Here is an 18720-nt window from a genome sequence, read left to right as displayed (position 1 = left end):
CACAGAACAAAAGGGTTTATTGTGCACATATGAAAATGCATTACAAAAAAAACAGACCTAAAACATGATTGTTTTGAGGGTATTGTTTAGACAATGTACATACATTAAAATATGTGCCCAAGTGAGTGAGGTCCCCGTTTTGAACAAGCAATGTTTGAGTGAAGGTGTGCTTTGAAATATAATTCCTAGAACGTACATCCCATTCAAGTCAATGTGTGAAAATGCAGTTGTCTAAGGGCTTTTCCTCTTCTGGTAATACTGTTCTATGGTTGTGTTCTCTGTGCTAATACCCAGTGCTTCTATGTGCGGATGGGGGCATCACCCTCAGAAGCGCACTCGTACCCTCCAGGAGTAGTTGGTGAGGACCTTGTTCTTTTTCCTCACGATGCAGGTGTATGTGCCCTCGTTGATGGCGTTGGCCACGATACTGATGTGGTCGTCTTTTAGAGAGATGTAGCCAGGGTGGGAGTACTCCAGAATCTCTCCATCCTTGTACCAGCTACAGAAACAGTAAAAATACATTTAAATTCAGTCCATTGTTGGTATATGATTTATTTGAAGTGATATTGGGATAAATAAGACACTCACTATACTTTGCCTGCCTTTGCTGCAATTTTCTTCCCACATCGGAAGGTGAGCTTCTTCCCCTCAGCCACCAGCTTGTGTTTGGTCCGTTGGGGGGTGGGGGTGGGGGCCACAGTGGGGAAGGGGAACTCTGAAGAAAGTTAGGGAACACAAGGTTAAAGGCTGGGGTATCCACTTCTGTATAGTCTTCGTCTTAACCAGACATGACTCGGTGTGGTATGGCTTTCATTTCACAAAAGGATGTCAATGTCTTTTCATGAAATGTTTACTCCAAAAAGTAAACGAAGAAGCGCCCAGAAAATGTCTTCTTAGTTATTGTTTAATCTGATCTGGATCATACTTAAAATTATCCCCCAAGACACTCAAACTAAGCATAAAAGCTATCTGCCTACATGTGCATCAAAAAACTTCATGGCAACTCCATTGTAGATGTTTAAGGACATTCTCTATCTAGTTAATTTACCCAAGTGCTACGGCCATTTGATGAGTGTAAACACTATGTTGTGCCTCATGATCAGTTGGAAGTCTGTTTAAAAGGCAGCCACTAGTTTGGGCCTCAGAAATCCCAAATTGACCTTCCACGTCTAACACTCAAGCCACAGTCTGAAATTCCAGTGGTTTGGAGTCATACTGGAATTTTCCACAGCCGTACAACGTCTCCCAATCAACAATGAGGAACAGATTAGGAGCCAGGAATGGTATCCTTTCTCCTCTCCACATTCTCCCTTGTTACGCATATAAAACAGACAAACCCACAATCTATGGCTGCCATGGCGAGGAGGAGTCATATCCTGTTGTGCAACCGGAGGCCTCGGCCCTGATGAGACTGGTTGCGGAGGTTATGGGGATTTAAGCTGTCGAGACGCTCTGCTCGCTTGCTATAAAGCAGACCAAAATCCATCCAGAGGTAATTATTTCTGAATGAGTCTCATCCAGTGGCAAGTATCTAATCTGACTTTAAATCCGAAGGGCTGCAAACCCTCATCATGGTTCTGCATGGCTGGACTTTGTTGGCTGCGTTACAATGCATTGGCAAATGGTACAGATGCTATTCCTTGCACCAGTAGATTGGGAGTGATCTTTTTTTCCTTTGCAGTGCTGCTCTTACCGTAACAGAAATCACAGCTCGAGGGGCAGTGCTTCTGCATGAGCTTGCGCTTGCTGTCGCAATAGCCTTTCCGTGCCCAGGCTGGACAGATAAATAATCTATCCAAACATCCTACAGGGGAGGAGGAAAGAGGGATGAGAGTGCTAATTTCAGTCTACAGAAAGGAATTTGGGATGACAATCTGACTTCACATTTATAATGACTCTCACACTTTATTAAAGGTTCAACAATACTCATTTAGGCCACGTTTACTTGCAGCAGGTAGTAAATCAATTATTTGTGAAGCATCTATATAGTGCTTAGGAAGAAATCATGAATAGTCAAAGTCTGTATGAATTGGTTGTTTAAAGTGAGACCATTATTTTAAATGAAGATTTATTTAATTTGAAAAATATGCTACCGCTGATCGTTTTGTGCTACACAACAATATGACACGGTTTATTGTCTGTTTTACAGGGCACTTTGCTTGTGGATGCTTGGCTTTACCATAGAGTCGGTGCAGGCCCCACACCTCGTCCTGTGTGATGAGCTTGCGCCCCGTTAGAGTTGCGTTCAGGTGCATGATGGCCTTGGGGTTCAGGGAGTGCATGAGGCCCAGGACGTGGCCAATCTCGTGAGCCGCTACATGGACCAAGTCTGTCAGCCACACCCCTGCACAAACCAACAACACAAAACAGTTAATTCTGTCTTAGTAATTGGGGTGCATCTCAATAGTTGAAAGTAGCTAAAGTCCTTTCCCTCATCCACTGAACTATTCACATGAAAGCTAGTTCAAAGTGGCATAACAACATATGGCTTTCACCTATACCTGTCTTTTCAGATCAGTGTCGATGAAGCAGACAGCTACTGAGACACAGTTAATCTAACAACGGCAAACTCAAACTACGCTTCTAAATACACAGTATCTTCCAACCATAACACAATTTGGCACAGTATTACACTGTGGACTATTCCAGCTTCAAGACATAATTACCAACTACAGTGTCCATGATTTTCACTTTACAACCCTGTGCATTTGACTAATTCTACTGGACATCCAGCAAGTAGCTTTGGTGCTGAGGGCACAACAGCAGCTTACAAAAATCAGGAAAGAGATCAACCAAGGTGCCTGCCTTTTTTCCAGCTGAAGCGCATGTTTCCCAGAATCCAATACTCATGGTCATCAAAGTGGATCTCGCCCGTCGGAGGGAAGAAAGCATGTGCCAGTTCGCCGGTGATGCCGTCGAAACAGTGGTGCAAGTAGGACTGCAGACAGTCTGTGTGGTTGATGGGGTAGAAGCCTGCCAAAAAGAGACAGAGCTGTGCCTCAGACAGCGCAACCAAGAGGGGGACCTCTCCAGCCTCTATCTCATTCTACATACAATAGAGTCTAGAAGATGATGGATTTCAAACTTCTTAACCCACTGAGGATGACTGTCATTTTTCACACTTGCATCAAGTATTTATGCTGGAACAAGACTCCCAGATCATGGTACTCCCACTCTGATACTCCCACTCTGATGATTTAGATCATTTAAAAATTATTACACATGCTTGGAAGGTGTACAGGACTCTTTATCATACAAATAGAGCCATGAATCATGCTGAACATAGATAACTAGACAGTAGAGGGAGATTTGTTCATTTCAAATGCTTAGGGCATTTCAAACACATGTCACTGTATAGTCCTACTATATTATATGCCAGTCATCATGCCTGATATACTTTAGGTGGGGGCACAACAACATATACCTATCTTGATGTCTGCCTCCTGGTCAGCGGGCACCTCTCTAAAGCTGAAGGGCGAGACATCACTCCACATAGTGAAGGCTTTGGCAATGCCACGGCGCGTGTCACTGGCATTCATCAGGTTCCTTGGGAAAGAGAGCAGCCTGCACAGACACAATGCCATTATCTGGGGAAACCACTTGGCATATTACAACAGCAGAAATCAGTAAAAGCAATTGGAGCTATCATAAAGCTCTAAGACAGCTGTCCCTTGTAAATATGTCTGAAGTCAATTCAAACAGCATTTACTTTTGTTTTTAGACAGTAAATGTTTGGTAAGAAAGGAGGGTGGAATAAAATAATCTCCAAACTTGTAAGTGAGCTTGAACTTGTCCCATTTGAGTTTCTCAGGGGTGAGGGTGTAGCGCTTGTTCCTGGAGAGGTGGAGAACCTGCGTGCGGGCATCTTTGCGAATCCCAATCATTAACACACCAGAGGTGTGAACTTCTTCCTTGGACAAAAGAAATTGTAGATTAACCACCAGAGATTTGGCGCTACCAGTTAGGAGCGAGGAGAGGAGTTTCAACCTACTGGACATGTCACATCAACATCCAGATGTAATTTATATTTATGATCAGAATCTGGATTCCCAGCAAACAAATGTTGGTTTCCAAAACTTTGTGTGAAAGTTATTTTTCAAAGAATAACCTTTAGGAAACATTACAGATACATTCGGTGTTCACTGGGTTGACCTTAAGTGAGCCTTTTTAAATGTTTTATTATACTGAACAAAAATATAAACGCAACATGTAAATTATTAGTCCCATGTTTCATGAGCTGAAATAAAAGATCCTAGAAATGTTACATACACACAAAAAGCTTATTTCTCTAAAATGTTGTACACAAATTTGTTTACATCCCTGTTAGTGAGCATTTCTTCTTTGCCAAGATAATCCATCCACTTGACAGGTGTGGCATATCAAGAAGCTGATTAAACAGCACGATCATTACACAGGTGCACCTTGTGCATGGGACAATAAAAGCCCACTCTAAAGTGTGAAGTTTTGTCACACAACACAATGCCACACATGTTGCCAGAAAAATGTATGTTAATTTCTCTTCCTCCAACATCGTTTTAGAGAATTTGGCAGAAAGTCCAACTGGCCTCAAACACAGACTACGTGTATGGTGCCGTGTGGGTGAGAAGTTTGTTGGTGTCAACATTGTGAACTGAGTACCCCATGGCGGCAGCGGAGTTATTATATTATTATGGTATGGGCAGGCATAAGCTACAGGCAACAAATACTATTGCATTTTATCTATGTCAATTTGAATGCACAAAGATACCGTGACAAGATCCTGAGGCCCATTGTCGTGCCATTCATCCGCCGCCATCACCTCATGTTTCAGCATGATAATGCATGGCCCCATGTCACAAGGGTCTGTAAACAATTCCTGGAGGTTGAACATTTCCATGGTCTGCATACTCACCAGATATGTCACTCATTGAGCATGTTTGGGATGCTCTTGATCGACATGTACAACAGCGTTTTCCAGATCAACTTGTACGACAATGTTTTCCAGTTTCCACCAATATCCAGAAACTTTGCACAGTCATTGAAGAAGAGTGGGACAACAGGCCACAATCAACAGCCTGATCAACTCTATGTGAAGGAGATATGTCTCGCTGCTTGAGGCAAATGGTGGTCACACCAGACTGGTTTTCTGATCCACACCCCTACTTTTTTAAAAAGGTATCTGTGACCAACAGATGCATATCTGTATTCCCAGTCATGTAAACTCCATAGATTAGGACCAAATTCATTTATTGCTTATTGACTGATTTCCTTATTTGAACTGTAACTAAGTAAAATAATTGAAATTGTTGCATGTTGCGTTTAGATTTTTGTTCAGTAGGTAATTAACCTAGTGTTTGCCTTTGTGTTTATGAACTACACATAGCTAGTGCTTAGTATTTTATCACTCTTAGTGTTCCTGTCTTCGTGGCTGACTGACAGATTATTAAGATATGACTGACTTGATCCAGTGTCTGAACCAGACCACAGAACCAAGGACCGGGAGAATATTGCTAACAACATGAGATGGAATAACAGAAGTATTCATGGAAGGAACTTGAGAAACTGGACAAAAACAGTGGAGATCCCCGATAAGTAAAACATAGTAACACTTTACTTGAAGGGGGTATACATAAAGCATGAATAAAACCTTTATGATACTAGTCATTACACCTTTATTCATGTGTCTGCAGTATCATTCATTAAAAAATGCATAACACATTTATTCAACGTCATTTGCCTTTTTACTGCCACAGCACCCAACCCTCTGACACACTTCAAGTAGCAGGCTGAGAGCAGCACAGAATGAACGTTGTACTGTAATCTACTTACACTGTTAGTTGAACTGACAGTTGTGATTCATGGCGTTAATTTATACAGCATTTATAGTTATAATGTTCAAAATCTAAACAATCAACAGTTCCATGCTGCAAGGGTTCTGGTTTGACGAGACCAGCTGAGGACTCAACTCTATTGTGATTCTGCAGTTTCTAGAGCTATTATCCCAATGCCTTGCATGTGAATGTTACATGTTACATTTTCATGCAAGGGCATTCCATTTTGTAGAAAAGGAAGTGAGTGGTCAGCAGTAAAACTGCTTTCCAAACTTTAAGTATGATACATTTTGCAGGTACAATATGTCTGATGTCCCTTTGGGGAGGGGCAAATGAGACTCTCCAAATAATAACACAAGGATTCTATTCTTGTTTTACAGCTGTGAAAGGCCAGCTATAGGTGCTTACTGTTTAAGAGTGTTTAGAAATATGTTGTGACTTTGTTTTTATATAATACTAATAGAATGTCAAATGTACAGTTACAGTATACACTACTGTTCAAAAGTTTGGGGTCACTTAGAAATGTCCTTGTTTTTGAAAAATAACATAAAATTGATCAGAAATACAGTGTAGACATTAAGGTTGTAATTGACTATTGTAGCTGGAAACGGCAGATTTTTTATGGAATATCTACATAGGCGTACAGAGGCCCGTTACCAGCAACCATCACTCCTGTGTCCCAATGGCATGTTGTATTAGCTAATCCAACTCGCCAGTCTAAACACCAGTCTCAACATCAACAGTAAAGAGGCGACTCCGGGATGCTGGCTTTCTAGAAAGAGTTCCTCTGTCCAGTGTCTGTGTTATTTTGACAATTTTAATATTTTATTTTTATTGGCCAGTCTCTGATATGGCTTTTTCTTTGCAACTCTGTCTAGAAGGCCAACATCCTGTAGTCGCCTCTTCACTGTTGACGTTGAGACTTGTGTTTTGCAGGTACTATTTAATGAATCTGCCAGTTGAGGACTTGTGACGTGTCTGTTTCTCAACTAGACACTCTAATGTACTTGTCCTCTTGCTCAGTTGTGCACCGGGGCCTCCCACTCCTCTTTCTATTCTGGTTAGAGTCCATTTGCACGGTTCTGTGAAGGGAGTAGTACACAGCGTTGTACGAGATCTTCAGTTTCTTGGCAATTTCTCGCATTGGAATAGCGTTCATTTCTCAGAACAAGAATAGACTGACGAGTTTCAGAAGAAAGGTCTTTGTTTCTGGCCATTTTGAGCCTGTAATCGAACCCACAAATGCTGATGCTCCAGATACTCAACTAGTCTAAAGAAGGACCGCTTTATTGCTTCTTTAATCAGAACAACAGTTTTCAGCTGTGCTAACAATAATTGCAAAAGGGTTTTCTAATCATCAATTGGCTTTTTAAAATTATAAACTTGGATTAGCTAACACAACGTGCCATTGGAACACAGGAGTGATGGTTGCTGATAATGGGCCTCTGTAGTCTTTGTAGATATTCCATAAAAAATCTGCCGTTTCCAGCTACAATAGTCATTCACAACATTAACATTAACAATGTCTACACATCAATTTGATGTCATTTTAATGGACAAAAAAATGTGCTTTTCTTTTAAAAAATAAGGACATTTCTTTTTTTTTCTTCTTTTGAATTTTACCCCTTTTTCTCCCCAATTTCGTGGTATCTAATTGTTGTAGTAGCTACTATCTTGTCTCATCGCTACAACTCCTGTACGGGCTCGGGAGAGACGAAGGTTGAAAGTCATGCGTCCTCCGATACACAACCCAACCAAGCCGCACTGCTTCTTAACACAGTGCGCATCCAACCCGGAAGCCAGCCGCACCAATGCGCCGGAGGAAACACCGTGCACCTGGCCACCTTGGCTAGCGCACACTGCGCCCAGCCCGCCACAGGAGTCGCTGGTGCGTGATGAGACAAGGACACCCCTACCGACCAAGCCCTCCCTAACCCGGGCGATCCAATAACTTTAGTTGACTTCATTATCGGGGACTTTTATGACAAGTGAATAAGCTAATTTAGCCTATCCACAGATCTACTCCACAGTCCTTATCATCAACAATAAGGGATTGGACCAACATGACCTGACCAAGTTCAACATTTACATACAAATACAGTGGAAATACAACCCCCAAAAATGGCTATTTCTAAAAACATGAATTTATACTATTAAAATATCTATATGAAATGTCTTTTTTAAATTCTCAGAGAAATAATGTAGATACTATATGTAAAGGACGTCACGCTGCTTGCCACGCTGCTGATTCAGCCCATACCTGGCGCTAACTTGGGGCCTCTGCCATGCTAGCACACGTGACCGCCCTCCTGAAGTGTCTTACCAGTCGGAAAAAGCTATTCGCTAGCACAAGTGGGGACACTTCAGGCTGAGGAGTAAGTTTCACACATCTCCATGTGCTACATATGCATTCCTTTTTTAATGTTCCTCAATCCTCAGGGAAACAAGGGCTATGCCAAGAGCTGAGGCCTAGACACCCAGACGAACACCAGAGGAGCCCTGCAGAAGACTGAAGTCTTCCTGCCACACTGATAACAGAGTCAAGGAAACATGCACTACAAAAGAAGAGGACATAGCCTTGAAGTTGAAGCAAGCATTCCACTTAAATTGGAGCAATGTGAGAACAGTCCATGATTTCTTGAAGCTACATGTTGTTCTAAGCTGTACCATTTGCTACACCATTTCTTCCTATGGAAAACAACTGAAAATGTTCCAAAACAAATGCACTAGAGATAACATTTAGAACCTGATCATTCAGTGCTCAACCAACATGCTAAGCTCCTCTTACTGTGCTCTCCTTTGAAGATTCCCAAACTGTTTGCCCCTGGTTTAATAATCAAGGATTCTGAGAATTCTGAGCATTTGACTTAGTGTGAATTAATGAACAATATAAGATACTTTTAGAATAGCTAACTTGGTATAAGTGAGGGTTAAGACTTCATCCAGCCAGATCAAAACAGTTTTATTGTGGCTACAATGCAATAAGAATAGTCGGTTTTTCCTCAACTGGGACAAAAATCAGGGCAAAACTAAGAATTGCTCCAATTATATAATATGAATAGGCTACATTATAAATTATATGTATAATTACTGATTATATGAAGGAATTTCTGTCTGATGAAGTTGAACCAAAAATGTGATTTATATTACAATTAAATTGTATTTATTTATTATTTGCTCATTTGTCACCAATCAGGTGTCTTGGTAGACACTGAAAAAAACTAGTCAAAATAAAATGAAAATATTGTTGCCCTAAACGGGTTTAATCATCCAACATCTTGATCATAATTTATTCCAGCATAACCTGTTCAGTATAGAAACTGAATGAAGTATTCAGAAGCGCAATTAAAGGAGGTATCAAGTTAGAAAGTTGAATTCTCACACCATACCTCTATTCTCCAGGTGGGAAACGCCGTGGTTTCTTGCATCCCTTCAAACAGAATCCCAAGCACCGCCACAGCCAGCAGAAGAGCACTGAAGTCGCCTCTTTGTAAACTTCTGAACGTCTGACACACCATCGTTGCGATATCACCTTCCATAAAAAAAATCCCTAAACAAAGACAGACTAGTCAATTTCACCACCATCTATCCACATGGATATCAATGGCCATCCAATGCATCATTTTATTTGACAAATTAATTTTAAATTGAGGATAACGGAGGATAACGGTGTTAAGGCTGGAATCCTTGGTCACCCACCGCCAGCTCCAGGCTGCATCAAACGTTGCAGCTTTCTATACAACCTTCGGCCGCAGCGCTATTCCGCAGTCTGCCAAATGGTTTCACATTACTTTAAATGGAGGTCAGAGTTTGACAAGTTTAAATGGAAAGGATACCAGTTGCACGTAGTCGATAATCTTACATTTTGATTTAACTATTATTTTCCCATGCTTATTAATCTAGAAGTTCATAACAGAGATTTGATCATGGATTTTAAAAAATGTAGGCCTGTTCAAATACCTATGTGTGGGTCTCTCATTTTAGCTGAGGAATACGCATAGGGCAATAGGTTGACTTTCATTTTTATTGAACCTTATTTAAATATTTTCTGACTCTTAATTGAAAATGATATATTTTTTTGCTCTAATTGCATAGGAAACGGGTATATCTGTGACAGGCTATTGCCTGATGCAAGCAACAAATATTTCTCAAATTATATTTTAATTTGAGTAAATTACCTACATCAAATGAATTGTGAAAATGTATGTCAGTAGGCCTATGCTGATAGGCATATATTCTACAGATCTGTGTAAAACTCGTGCGTTTGTGAAGGCCCAAATCAAGCAATTTGAGTCTGGGCTGCATTCGTATTCAGCAACGTTCAAAAATGATTGGAAAACAAATTGCTTCACAAGTGTTTTTTAAGAGAGTATGGTATTTGCCCTACGATGATGGTCTGAATTTAGTTGAACGTTTTCCCCCGTTTACGAATCTGGGTGGGATAGTGAGAGATCGCACTGAACCACCACCAGAGAATCAATAACTTCCTGGCCTGCCTTAGTATTTATAATACATCCGTTGGTGCGAGTGTAAAAATAAGCGATATTTTAAATCCCACATTTTTCAAGATGTTTTTCTTATTTTATTTGAATGTTCTTATTGAGGAAAGGCTTCTTCTTGCACATGTCATCTACAACACCCGGAACGCAGATCACATTGAAGTGTGTTTCTAACGGCGCCTATTTACGTCTGCACTCACTCAATAGGGTTGGACGAAATGTCGTCCGTCAGGGTTAACTGTGATCAGCCAGTGAAATATTCTCGAAATCGACACGTAGCAAGTTTACCAATGGAGTAGGGTCAGCCCTGTGGTTAGGTAGCGGTCACATAAATATGTTGTTACATGGCGTGAAATAGTTTATCAGATAACGGATACATAAAACAGGTAAAGTCTGGTTTCGGACATTTAATTTGGCCCTGGTTTTTGGCTTGCTAATAGCACACTGGATAGTTAGCTTTAATCCTTTAATCTATGTAGTTGACTATCCAGCAGCGCAATGCTTTAAATGCCAATTTTGCGAGGTTGTAGGGAGCAAGCAATGTGACCATCCAACAGGTGTGTTGTACAATTCACAACATGGTGCATTGAAATTCAGGTGATCCTACTAGCATATATCTAGCTACTCGGGAACTACTGGAAATAAACAGACTCGTTTGCTACCTACCTTTTAGCATGTAGTAGCACGCGTTAATCCTGCTCAACAACAGCAAAACATTCTGGTCTCACGCTCTTGCAACCCTTCAATTATGGCGGATCATACAAAAACTACTCCATACTGGTGTTCAATAACTTAAAGAGCCTGTATTCTGATGCACTTTTCATTAAATGAGATGTTCATTGTACATAAATGACATTCTATGTGTGACCTCTGTAATTCTGTTACAGGTTTACCTTCTGTTTCTTTGTTTTGTGGACCCTGGCAGAGGTATGGCTGTGGGGCAGAAACCAAGCAGTACAGAGACAATTGTTTTGGCTGGATTGAATGGACATAGTGAGACAAGGCACACCGGTTTGAATGACACTCTGCAGAATCACTCTGCCGACCAGCAAAGCTCGGGGAGGGCCAGAGTCAGACGTGACATGAAGTACAAGTGTGCTGCTTATGTGCTGGCCCTGCGGCCGTGGAGTTTCAGCGCCTCCCTCACACCGGTGGCTCTGGGCAGTGCCCTGGCCTACAAGCTGGAGGGCTCTGTGGACTTGGTCATCCTCATGGTGTGTGCCGTGGCAGTGCTGGTGGTGCACGGGGCAGGGAATCTGGTTAACACTTACTATGACTTCTCCAAAGGGATTGACCACAAGAAGAGCGACGATAGGACTCTGGTGGATGAGATCCTGGCGCCGCAGGACGTGGTCATGTTCGGAGCGCTGCTCTACTCTCTGGGCTGCTTGTGTGCCACCCTGCTCTACTTTCTCTCCACGTTGAGGATGGAGCATCTGGCCCTTATTTATTTTGGAGGGCTCTCCAGCTCTTTTCTGTACACGGGAGGTGAGCTTGGCATTAACCTGTTTCAAATTGTACTGACATTATTTCCCTCGCTTTATTTACAAGTACACACACTAATATCCAGATTCTTACGATACCTTCCTTGTCCTGTTTCCAGGCATTGGTCTTAAGTATGTGGCACTGGGGGACGTGGTGATCCTGATCACGTTTGGCCCCCTGGCGGTCATGTTTGCCCATGCTGTGCAGGTGGGTTACCTGTCTGTCCTGCCTCTGGTCTACGCCGTCCCACTGGCCCTCAACACAGAGGCTATCCTCCACAGCAACAATACCAGAGACATGGACTCTGACAAACAGGCGGGCATCGTCACTCTGGCCATTCTCATTGGGCCCACATTGTCCTACATCCTCTTCAACCTCCTGCTGTTTGTCCCTTATGTGCTTTTCTGCATCCTGGCCACCCACTACACCATCAGCATGGCCCTGCCCCTGCTCACGTTGCCCATGGCCTTCCCCCTAGAGAGGCAGTTCCGCAGCCAGTGCTATTCCAAGATCCCCCAAAAGACAGCCAAGCTCAACCTCCTGATGGGACTTTTCTATGTCTTTGGGATCATTCTGGCACCTCAAGGCAGTTTACCGCTACTGTGAATGAATTGTAGCTTCTTTTATAGCTTTTTGTTGTTGAAATGCAGACTAGTTTATGTACATCTTTGTATTTGTAATTATTTACTTGAGTTCAAAGGCTTTAATGTATTGTCTAATTTATATGTCCAGAGAAACAGTTTAGTTACTCTTCTTTAATACTGACAGATATAACCAGATGCATAACTGGTCCAGTATATTGCATAGTTCTGTGTATCGACTGAAGTCTGAGGTGCTCAGACTCATTTGGTATAAGACTACAGTACAGAGGACATTTCAAGTCCTGATGCCTCAAAATGAGGACAGACATTGAGGAAACGGTTGCCATGGGTTGCAGCGGGCCCTCAGACTGGTGATGCAATTCTTCAAAATGTCAATAAACAAAATCTAAACCATTTAATCTCTGTAAATTGAAATTAAATGTGTTTTTTTTGGTTAGGACAATAGCCTGATTTATTAGTCAGGGTTTGGGGTTAAAATTATGAATTGCAATGTTTTTATTTGGGGGGGTATGAGATGGTAGCCTTGTAATTATCAGGTTTTGCAGTCATGATTTGGAATTTCCATTTTACTTTGTTAGACAGAGGAGTGCAACCATTAATCGATCCAGTCTATAAACAAATATGAATTAATGTACATGGTGCCCCCAAATGGTCCAAATCTCAGCCTAATTTGCATCGGACCAGTTAGTGATCTTTTAGGATTTTACTATTAAATGTATGTTTTGGGAAGTTATGGATTCATTAAGAAATGACATCTATTGTCTTTTTCTTGTTCCTCACATAATGACATTTAAAAAAAAAAATAGACTGCAAAAAATGTTTTTATTTATTTACTTCAGGTTCTTGCTGTCAGAATTTGATATTGAAATCCTTTTAGACTATTTCAGAGAAGACTATAGTTTTACATTTTTTTAAAGGGTTTTGAAATATGCATTGTAAATGGGTGCCCATACTCTGCCACAGCTTTGTTGAGCTCCAAACTTCAGGTTTGAATAAGACCTAAATTCACCAATTGGAGCCAGTGCTTATCATTTGATATGCAAGCCCACAGTATTAATCCTCTGGAAGCCAGGAGGTTTTGCTCCCCCTCGGGCTTATGTGTTGGAGATCTTCATGGGCTATACTCAGCCTTGTCTTAGTGTAGTAAGTTGGTGGTCTGTTGATATCCCTCTAGTGGTGTGGGGACTGTGCTTTGGCAAAGTGGGTGGGGGTATTGTCAGATGGGGCCACAGTTATACTGCAATAGTCTATGTGCCAGGGGGCTAGGGTTAGTCTGTTATATCTGGTGTAATTCTCCTGTCTTATCTGGTATCCTGTGTGAATTTTAAGTATGCTGCATCTAATTCTCCCTCTCGTCCCGGAGGACCTGAGCCCTAGGATCATGCCTCAGGACTACCTGGCCCGATGACTCCTGGCAGTCCCCAGTCCACCTGGTTGTGCTCCTGCTCCAGTTTCAACTGTTCTGCCTGCGGCTATGGAACCCTGACCTGTTCGCCGGACGTGCTACCTTGTCCCGGACCTGCTGTTTTCGACTCTGCTGCACCTGCTGTCTCGACATCTGAATGCTCGGCTATGAAAAGCCAAGTGACATTTCCTCCTGAGGTACTGACCTGTTGCACTCTCTAAAACCACTGTAATTATTATTTGACCCTGCTGGTCATCTATTTATTTTTTCAACATCTTGAAGAACAATCTGTCCTTAATGGCCATGTACTCTTATCATCTCCACTCGGCACAGCCAGAAGAAGACTGGCCAGCCATCAGAGCCTGGTTCCTCTCTAGGATTCTTCCTAGGTTCCTGCCTTTCTAGGGAGATTTTCCTAGCCGCTGTGCTTCTACATCTGCATTGCTTGTTGTTAGGGGTTTTAGGCAGGGTTTCTGTATAACACTTTGTGACATCTGCTGATGTAAAAAGGGTTTTATAAATACATTTGATTGATTGACTTGTATCCAATTGTAAATAACTTGTGTTTTATATGGAACAGGACTGGGACATGACCATTGGACTTGTCAGCCAAACTACTCAGTCTGATGGTAAGAATATGCATCATGTTAACTTACTAAATGTAGAAATGCCTTTATAGACGGTGTTGTAAAAAGCCATACCGGTATAACTTAAAAGAGCAATCTGTAGTTGCTACATAAATGTTTTCAAACTAATAATATTGTACCCATTGATTCTTGAAGAATATAACTTAGAAATGCCTCATGAGCTTAGTTCAATTGTTGTACCCCATCAGAAGCCAACATAAACCAATGTTTGTAAATAAAGTAAATGTAAACCAACACCATACACTGAGTGTACAAAACATGAACACCAGCTCTTTCCATGACAGACTGACGAGGTGAAAGTTATGACACTTGTTAAATCCACATGAATCAGTGTAAATGAAGGGGATGGGACAGGTTAAAGAAGGATTTTAAAGCCTTGAGACAATTGAGACATTAATTGTGTGTGTGCCATTCATAGGGTGAATGGGAAAGAAATAATATTTAAGTGCCTTTGAACGGGGTATGGTAGTAGGTGCCAGGCGCACCGGTTTGTGTCAAGAACTGCAACGTTGCTGTTTTTTTCACGTTCAACTGTTTCCCGTGCTTCTTGATATTAGGAAGGTGTTCTTAATGTTTTGTACACTGTGTATAGCCTCACTACATGGGTAAAACTAATGTTGAAAATGTGGATGGTCAGCCTTGCATCCATAGCTCTGTCTATTAATTTGAGAGTGGTTACATTTCTCCAACCCCATCCCTCAACCTTTGACCTAAACTGGGGTGGGGATGAGCTTTGTTATTGTTTCAACTGCAGATTGCCTCTTTAAAAGGCTATTTATCGCCACACCCTACCATTTAGCATAGAACTTTAGTATAGAACTACCATTTAGTATAGAACCCCCTCTACTCATCGCCTATCTGAATAAAAGGTACAAAGGGAGAAAAAAAGTTATTTGTTCAACCAAACCACAGACAACCTTTTGCAGTTCTAATGCTTCAGCCTCACCCCACCAGGTGCATAATAGCCATCCACCATTTCAATGTTTTACAACTGAAGTTGTATTTAATAATGAATAACAACTTTACAAATACATAAATATGCCACTCAGCAGATACATATGCCACTCAGCAGGCCGTCATTGAAAATAAGAATTTGTTCTTAACTGACTTGCCTAGTAAAATAAAGGTTTTAAAAAATTGCTAGCGACAAACTCTTATAAACTGAGCCACACTGGACCAAATGCTCTTTCCTCCATCTTTTCTTTCATCCCTGAGACAATTATTGTTCTGGTTAGGCTGGGGCCTGTTTGGGAATATCTAGTCCATCTCAATAAAATAATTATACTCTCCTTGAAAGAAAAAAGATCTAAACTCCATGATAAGAGAATCATCATGTCTCCTCTATTTCATTACATTTCTATCTGCACTGCTCAAAATGCTTCCACCACCTGAGTTAAGCCCCTGCTCTCATGTGTCTCTGTCATCATCCACTCATGAGCAGTTTGTCATATGCAAGTCAATTTGTGTGTTTGTACCATATGTGTTCCTGATGAAGAGGGCATGAGGTTGTTATGTTCGGCTAAGGACAGGGATGGTTTATGATACAGGCCTTGCTAAGAACAGGCTGTCTAGCCTCATCAGTGCGCTCTGCAGCAGAGTGAGATACATTTTTTATTTCTTTTTTATTTCACCTTTTTTTAACCAGGTAGACTAGTTGAGAACAAGTTCTCATTTGCAACTGCGACCTGGCCAAGATAAAGCATAGCAGTGTGAACAGACAACACAGAGTTACACATGGAGTAAACAATTAACAAGTCAATAACACAGTAGAAAAAAGGGGGAGTCTATATACATTGTGTGCAAAAGGCATGAGGAGGTCGGCGAATAATTACAATTTTGCAGATTAACACTGGAGTGATAAATGTTCAGATGGTCATGTGCAGGTAGAGATATTGGTGTGCAAAAGAGCAGAAAAGTAAATAAATAAAAACAGTATGGGGATGAGGTAGGTGAAAATGGGTGGGCTATTTACCAATAGACTATGTACAGCTGCAGCGATCGGTTAGCTGCTCAGATAGCAGATGTTTGAAGTTGGTGAGGGAGATAAAAGTCTCCAACTTCAGTGATTTTTGCAATTCGTTCCAGTCACAGGCAGCAGAGTACTGTAACGAAAGGCGGCCAAATGAGGTGTTGGCTTTAGGGAAGATCAGTGAGATAAACCTGCTGGAGCGCGTGCTACGGATGGGTGTTGCCATCGTGACCAGTGAACTGAGATAAGGCGGAGCTTTACCTAGCATGGACTTGTAGATGACCTGGAGCCAGTGGGTCTGGCGACGAATATGTAGCGAGGGCCAGCCGACTAGAGCATACAAGTCGCAGTGGTGGGTGGTATAAGGTGCTTTAGTGACAAAACGGATGGCACTGTGATAAACTGCATCCAGTTTGCTGAATTGGGAATAGTGAGGCGCTCGCACAATGTTTTGTCTGCATTTCTACCGTTGCTTATTACACCATTATCCAACTCTACCGTTGGATAATGGTGTCCCGTCATTTCATTACACCGCTCTCTGTAATTATCAATAAGCAGAGGTCTAAAGTAACAAATTACAATGGCTCTTGTTACTGTTATTGAGTAGCTTTTCTTCTACTTTTTAAAGTAATTATACTTCTTGATTAAAAGGAGCAGTACTTCTACTTGAGTATGATATTTCAGTACTCTTTCCAAATCAAATTTTATTTGTCACATACACATGGTTAGCAGATGTTAGTGCGAGTGTAGCGAAATGCTTGTGCTTCTAGTTCCGACAATGCAGTAATAACCAACAAGTAATCTAGCTAACAATTCCAAAACTACTACCTTATAGACACAAGTGTAAGGGGATAAAGAATATGTACATAAAGATATATGAATGAGTGATGGTACAGAACGGCATAGGCAAGATACAGTAGATGGTATTGAGTGCAGTATATACATATGAGATGAGTATGTAAACAAAGTGGCGTAGTTAAATTCCACCCTTGTTGACAGGTGACACCATTGACTCAATACATCAATATTTGTCTTAAATATCAAATAAAAATTATCATTTTGAAACACTGCCTCTCAAATAATTTTCATACATATAGGTAGGGACCAATGGCTCAATGTGGAGACATTACCATGTGTCGACATATATAAGCTTAAGCTTAAACAGATAGGCTGCGTTTACACTAACGTGGTCTCAGGGCATTTTGTCTTATTTTGTATGTAAATCTGTGACACTCCATTTAGTATGAAATATTAGGTTACATTATGAATGGAATAGAGGTCGTACAATATCATACATCTTACCTGGACGTAAAATAGCATACAAATTGGATGAGGTAACTTTGTGGCTATAGAACCCTGACCTGTTCACCGGACCTGCTACCTGTCCCAGACTTGCTGTTTTCAACTCTCTAGAGACAGCAGAAGCGGTAGAGATACTCTCAATGATTAGCTATGAAAAGCCAACTGACATTTTCTCCTGAGGTGCTGACTTGTTGCACCCTTGACAACTACTGTGATTATTATTATTTGACCATGCTGGTCATTTATGAACATTTGAACATGTTGGCCATGTTCTGTTATCATATCCACCCGGCACAGCCAGAAGAGGACTGGCCACCCCTCGTAGCCTGGTTCCTCTCTAGGTTTCTTCCTAGGTTTTGGCCTTTCTAGGGAGTTTTTCCTAGCCAACGTGCTTCTACACCTGCATTGCCTGCTGTTTGGGGTTTTAGGCTGGGTTTCTGTACAGCACTTTGAGATATCAGCTGATGTACGAAGGGCTATATAAATATATTTTATTTGATTTCAATAAATTTGACTTACCATACATCTTGGAAGACGAGACCAGGTTCCTTGTTGTGCTTTAACAACAAAGAATTACAAGGAGAATTTACATTGGTGGTTAGGGGAACTAACAACAAAAGTTAGGATTATAGGAAAAGGTTAGAACTAAAATCACAAAGTTAGGTGAATTTACGTAGCCAATTAGGTGAATTGACCTAAGCTTAGAATAAGGGTTAGCTAAAGTTGTCCCCGACTCTCCTCGAACATGCAACCTTTAGATTGCTAGAAGATCGCCGATTACGCCCACCCACCCTCTTTAACCCTACTTTTGTTTCTTTCTATAGTAACTAAACCATTAGTAGGTATCAAGTCTTGGAGTGGCTCAGAAATGCATAAAGTGTTTAATATTGTAGGCTGTTTAAACAGGCAGCTCAATTGTGATCGATTGTCCAATTAGTGGCAAAGGATTTGATCTGATTAGACAAAAGACCAATTAATGGAAAAAAAGATTAGGCTGTCTG

The 18720-nt window shown here is 41.3% G+C and overlaps 2 protein-coding genes across 2 annotated transcripts; one reads left to right on the top strand and one right to left on the bottom strand.

Annotated features, from left to right (window-relative positions):
- Window positions 1–9576, bottom strand: LOC118359799 (matrix metalloproteinase-23-like). The gene is made up of 9 exons (XM_035738559.2): window positions 9510–9576; window positions 9200–9360; window positions 3772–3911; window positions 3425–3564; window positions 2806–2973; window positions 2180–2344; window positions 1694–1804; window positions 589–715; window positions 1–499 (listed from the first exon to the last, which is right to left on the bottom strand). Exons 1-9 carry the CDS (start codon window positions 9526–9528, stop codon window positions 325–327), a joined length of 1206 nt encoding a protein of 401 aa, XP_035594452.1. The 5' UTR covers window positions 9529–9576; the 3' UTR covers window positions 1–324.
- An 898-nt stretch (window positions 9577–10474) lies between these two features.
- Window positions 10475–13035, top strand: LOC118359797 (ubiA prenyltransferase domain-containing protein 1-like). The gene is made up of 3 exons (XM_035738542.2): window positions 10475–10695; window positions 11197–11797; window positions 11913–13035. The coding sequence occupies exons 2-3, from the start codon at window positions 11239–11241 to the stop codon at window positions 12398–12400; spliced, it is 1047 nt and encodes a 348-aa protein (XP_035594435.1). The 5' UTR covers window positions 10475–10695; window positions 11197–11238; the 3' UTR covers window positions 12401–13035.
- Window positions 13036–18720: the final 5685 nt, after the last annotated feature.

The sequence above is a fragment of the Oncorhynchus keta genome, chromosome 27 (genome assembly GCF_023373465.1).
Source record: "Oncorhynchus keta strain PuntledgeMale-10-30-2019 chromosome 27, Oket_V2, whole genome shotgun sequence".
In the NCBI taxonomy this organism is placed as follows: Eukaryota; Metazoa; Chordata; class Actinopteri; order Salmoniformes; family Salmonidae; genus Oncorhynchus; species Oncorhynchus keta.
This window is presented reverse-complemented; position numbering and strand designations above follow the sequence as displayed.